Raw genomic sequence first — 5,103 nt, forward strand, 5'->3', positions numbered from 1 at the left:
ATGTCCTGCTAAGGAAGATGTGTGGAGGAGTTAATCAAGTTCCCCAAGGTCACAGGGAACAAGGAAAAGAAATTGCCATGATTGTTTTCCGATTGCCATCATGTTTACTGGTTGCCTTTGCTGGCCTACTCTGAGGACAAGGGTCTTGAGAACAATCCAGAAGAGGATCTAGTTAGATTTCTATGAGAGAAAGCCTAAGTACCATTCCAATATCATAACCATGCCTGCCACGGAGTTAGACATGTGAAAGACCTGGCCACTAGAACTTCAGTGTCTAACTACTCCCACAGATACAGAGAGAGAAGTGAGAGGGAGAGGAAGCGGGAAGCTACCTCACCCCTAAAATTCAGGGGGCAGCTCTGGGCTCACTCTGGGCTAGAGCAGGCCTGTGGAAACAGCCTTGGTCATACAACTGATCATGAAGCTGGATGGTTCCAGAAGTTTGTAGGTGTGAGTCACCCCTCCCTCTCACGAAATTGTTTGAGTGAAGCCAGAGTGAGTGCTGTCTTGCTCCCGAATTGATTCAAATCCCTAGACCAAACTTCCGGTTAACCCCCCAAACTCGTCAGCACTCCCAGCTTCCCTGATTTGGGTCAGTTACACAGGCGGCTAAGGAGCCACGGCTGGAGTAGGCTGAGGCTCTCTGGCATTGCTTTAGTCTGCACTCACTCTACCCAATCCCACCCCCAACGAAGACCATACCTCTTCCCATTCAATAGTGCATTCAACTGCAGAAAGCAAGGCATCATCTTCCAGGGCAATTTGCTGGGTGATTTTTGACAACTTTTGTTAAACCACCTTGGCACACATATGCTTGCTAAACTACAAGAAGAGGGTCTCCAGTAAGCACGCTTGATTTTGGAGCCTGATTCTGCCACTGACTTCAAGTGGAAGTAGAGACACTTTCGTCATATTATCTTGGCTTCTAAAGCTGGCTGAAGTCCAAAGAGTCATAAACTAATTTGAGGAAACTAAAATGGCCTGCCTGCAAGCAGAAGAGGTAGGCCTTCCAGTTTCATGCAATTCTAACCATGAATTACGTTTCCTGAATGTAACAATAATAATAATAATTAGGGTTAAGGATGTTCAGAAATTTTTCTAAAGTAAAACCTCCTACTATTTTGGTTTCAGTCTTCCTCTTTAGACGGAGATGAGAAGCATCTCCCAGAAGACTCTGTCCCCCAGGAGAAGCTGGCCTTTGCGAGCCCCGGCTGGCCCAGGGGAAGAAATCTCAGGATTGCTCCACACCTCTGGCGGGAGCAGCGGCTGCATCCACGGCAGGGCCGGGCTACAACATACTCCGCAGGGACCGGACCGTTGCAGGCAGCTCCTCCCAGCCACCCTCCTCCCCAACTCCCGTTGCTCTGCCCCTCTCCACCCACCCCTTCTTCCCCCGCCCGCCTCAGTCTGGGGAATTTCCCAACCATCCCAAAGCTTGAGTTTCCTGCCTGGAGGAAGGGGTGAGTGCAGATAAAAGGGATGCAGAGGGCTTGGGGAAGCCACAGTGCTCTGGAGCTTCAAATCTCCGCGCCTCTCCCGCCTCCTGAACCCGCGCCCTCTTGCCGCGCTCCCTTCGCCGCTATGAGTCCCCTGTCCAGCCGCGCTGCCCGCCTCCCCAGCCCTTCAAGCTCGCTGTGCGCGCTGCTCGCGCTGCTGCTGCTGACGCCGCCAGGTCCCCTTGTCAGCGGTGAGAGCGCACGGCACGCGGGACGCCCCGGGCAGAGCAGTGCGCCCCAGCCTCGCGGCGGCCGCTGCGTCCAGGGCGCGGGGAAGTGTCCCGAGCTGGGCTTGCTGGGGAAGAGCTCTCCCAGCAGCCTGCCTTATGACGGTGTCTCTCTTTCTGCCCCAGCTGGTCCTGTCGCGGCCGTAGTGGCAGAGCTGCGTTGCGTGTGTTTAACCATCACACCTGGGATTCATCCCAAAATGATCAGTAGTCTGCAAGTGATCGCCGTGGGACCGCAGTGCCCCAAGGTGGAAGTGATGTAAGTCTTCGTGCGCTGCGGTGCCCACTGTGACCTTGGCAAGAGAGAAGTACCCCCAGCCTGGGTCTTCCGCCCCTGCGGCTCATGGACGCGTTCTCTCTTTCTTTCTGTAGAGCCACCTTGAAGAACAAGAAGGAAGTCTGTCTGGACCCAGAAGCCCCTTTGATCAAGAAATTCATCCAGAAAACGTTGGACAGGTACCTGTCACTTTGATCTTTGTGGTTTCTTAATCTCTCTTGGGAGTGTAGACTTCTCAAGGTCCTTATTGTCTGCCCGGAATTTGGCTACCACATGCCAGACCATGCTTAGAATATAAAGGTTGTTCAGGAGTACAGGGGAAAGTTATTCTGGATCGTCCTGAGAAAATTCTTATCATCAGTCTTACACGTACTTGCCTAAGAGGTTACACAGAACTCACTTCTGTAATGTATTTTTTGCTAGTATAGTCCTTGAGTTCACTTTTTGGTTTTTATTGATCTTAAGCTATATGTTCTGAAAACAGATTGGAGTAGACAGGAGTGTAGAAATTTGATTTAACTGTTATAATTCTTTTCTCAACAGTGGAAACAAGAAAAATTAAGAGGAAGGACCATGCACTGGAAAAATGCAGAGCAGTTTTCTGGGGATCTCTGCATTCAGTGAAGACAAGAACCAAAGGCTGATTGTGCCAGCGAGTTAGCTTTCTTCATGAAGTCCCCACTTTGAGACAGGGCTGGGAAGAGGGACCTATGTTTGTCCCTGCAGCGTTCTGCTCAGCTTATGAAGTATTTAGCATAGTTGCTATTTTATCTGCTATGTTATTGAAATCTTTGGCAATTGACTAAATTGTGAGTCGAGAATCACTGGTTGTTAACCTTTCAGGTGACTATTGTATTTCTAGAATATATTACTCACAGTGTTACCGAAAAGGCTGTGGATGATATTTCATTAGAATGCTGTATATGGAGATACACTGTTATCCTCATTCTTCTCATGAAACAGGAACTATTTTGGTATTGTTTCTTGGGGAACATGTTAGAGAATTTCCTTACTCTTGACTTTGGGATACTATTTAAGTTATATTGCATTAGAAAGCTGGGTGTATTGTAGAATATAGTATATATCATATATGTGTAGAATATATTTCCTTATTTAGAATTTCTAAATGTTTAGGTTCTATAAGGACTAATATATTCTTTTCTGATAACTTTAGACATTTGATGTCTTCTTAGTATGGCATAATGTCATGACTTACTCATTAAACTTTGATTTTATATGGTATTTATTAACTATTTTATTATCAGTACTATAATTCTAGTCACTAAATATTATGTTTTGGACAGATGAAAAAGCTAGGAAATAGGTAAATTTCTTATTTCTAGTTTTTCTAGAAATGCATTCTCTTAGTTTTTTAAGAATAACAGCAAACTTAACAATGATCTGTACTCTGAAAGTTTTGAAAACATATTTGGGCTATTTGAATATAAACTCATCATTTAGTTTTCAAAAAAATACATAACATTGCTAATATTTGTAGATGCTTATAGTGTATGTTTTTAAAGTTTTGACCATATGTTATAAAGAATTATATATGCATCACATTTACTACGTTAAAATTGCACTTTTTAATTGTGTATCATTGGTTTATAGTACTTCTTTTGTTCTTTGGGAAAAAAATAAAAGATTTATAAAATTCACTCATATTGTTTCTTCATTCTTATACTGTTACAAAAATTTTATCTTCTTTAATTCTACATTATTTTGAAAATTAACTATGCTCCTCTCTGGCTAGCAGAGAAGACCCTCATTTCCCAATGCCATTGCATTAGCTCAGCCTTTCTCCATCTCACTCCCCTCCCATTTACTCCTTCAGAGTACCAACGGCCTCTAGGTTCTTTAGAAAATCCAAATAGGTAAGACTTCCATACCTTAGATCCTTAACTGGCTCCCTATTTCCTGGACATGAAATAAAAGTTGTGAAGCATGACAAATTAGGTTCTGTCCCATCTGACCTCTGATTACTACTTCAACTTCCCTTTTCCCTGACATCTTGGCAGTCAGGAGCATAGTTTCCTAACTGGGCGTGTCCTTTCCTGGGTCCAGGCCTTTGCATTTGCTAGGGCCTCCACCAGGAAGAGCCTTACTGCTTTGCTTTTCTGCCTATAGAAGGAAGCTTTTTCTTCCTTCAGAACTCAGCTCAAACAATACCTCCTTCATGAAGTTTGCTTTGGCACTCCCAGCAGAATTGGTGGTTCCATTTTGATGTTCCCATAGCGTCTTCTAGATACTTGAATTTATTTGAATAGCATATATTGCATTGCTTTTATTTATTTGTAAGTTTCTTTAGCTTACTCTACTAAGAGCTCTCCTCAAGCATCAATCATACTTCATTCATTTCTGTATCCCTAATACCTGACACAGTAAGTTACCCTGACCCTGAGGTTGTCAGACAGTGTCCTAAAATCGATAACCTGGCTCATGTAGGTATTGAATAAATTGTAACTCCTTTACCCTCTTTTCTCCTTCTTGTCTACAAGTAATCCAACAAGAGCTTTGGCAGACGCAAGCCCCTCAACCGGTAACACCTACCCCTCACTTTAACCTGGAAACCTCTCATCCTTCCTTTGGGGACCTGTCACTTAGGGCCTCTCTGACCCTTCCCTGCACCAGATTAAGGCCTCTTTTATATTTTCTCATTGAACTTTGTTCTTTTCCTTCGTAACATTTTGTCACCAACGTGACTATAAAGTATATAGAAACTGTACATGTGGTCATGTATTTATTGTCTATTCCAACTTCACTGTAAGCTCCATGAAGGCAGGGACCGTGTATCATGTTCATCTCAGTTCCTAGGAAAGGAGGTGCTTAAATAGATGAATGATCTAAGCTGAACAAGTCCCACTGTCTCTCTAGTATGAAAATAGAAATTTCATTTAATAGCTCATTCTTAGGAAAAGCGAGAAAACAAAAAGGAGAGTAATCCAATTAGTAGACATTGGATTAATATATTATATACTGGCATATATTTGTATATATTAGTGTATGTTAATACATCATTAGTATATGTGTATCTAACATAAGTTATTCTACATCTTTTCATCTCTCTCCTTACATACAAAATCTCAGTTAAATCAATATATGT

At 43.3% G+C, this 5,103-nt stretch overlaps 1 protein-coding gene across 1 annotated transcript; it reads left to right on the top strand.

Moving 5' to 3' along the window:
* The first annotated feature begins 1,503 nt into the window (after nucleotides 1-1,503).
* On the top strand, nucleotides 1,504-2,588 carry LOC131409343 (C-X-C motif chemokine 6). The gene is made up of 4 exons (XM_058546435.1): nucleotides 1,504-1,687; nucleotides 1,850-1,982; nucleotides 2,096-2,179; nucleotides 2,544-2,588. Exons 1-4 carry the CDS (start codon nucleotides 1,582-1,584, stop codon nucleotides 2,560-2,562), a joined length of 342 nt encoding a protein of 113 aa, XP_058402418.1. The 5' UTR covers nucleotides 1,504-1,581; the 3' UTR covers nucleotides 2,563-2,588.
* The last annotated feature ends 2,515 nt before the right edge of the window (nucleotides 2,589-5,103 follow it).

Source organism: Diceros bicornis, chromosome 8, assembly GCF_020826845.1.
Source record: "Diceros bicornis minor isolate mBicDic1 chromosome 8, mDicBic1.mat.cur, whole genome shotgun sequence".
In the NCBI taxonomy this organism is placed as follows: domain Eukaryota; kingdom Metazoa; phylum Chordata; class Mammalia; order Perissodactyla; family Rhinocerotidae; genus Diceros; species Diceros bicornis.

Coding starts and splice junctions, on each gene's coding strand:
- LOC131409343 (XM_058546435.1), top strand. CDS start 1,582: ATGAGTCCCCTGTCCAGCCGCGCTGCCCGCCTCCCCAGCCCTTCAAGC. Junction 1,688..1,849: donor GCCAGGTCCCCTTGTCAGCG/GTGAGAGCGCAC, acceptor TTTCTGCCCCAG/CTGGTCCTGTCGCGGCCGTA. Junction 1,983..2,095: donor TGCCCCAAGGTGGAAGTGAT/GTAAGTCTTCGT, acceptor TTCTTTCTGTAG/AGCCACCTTGAAGAACAAGA.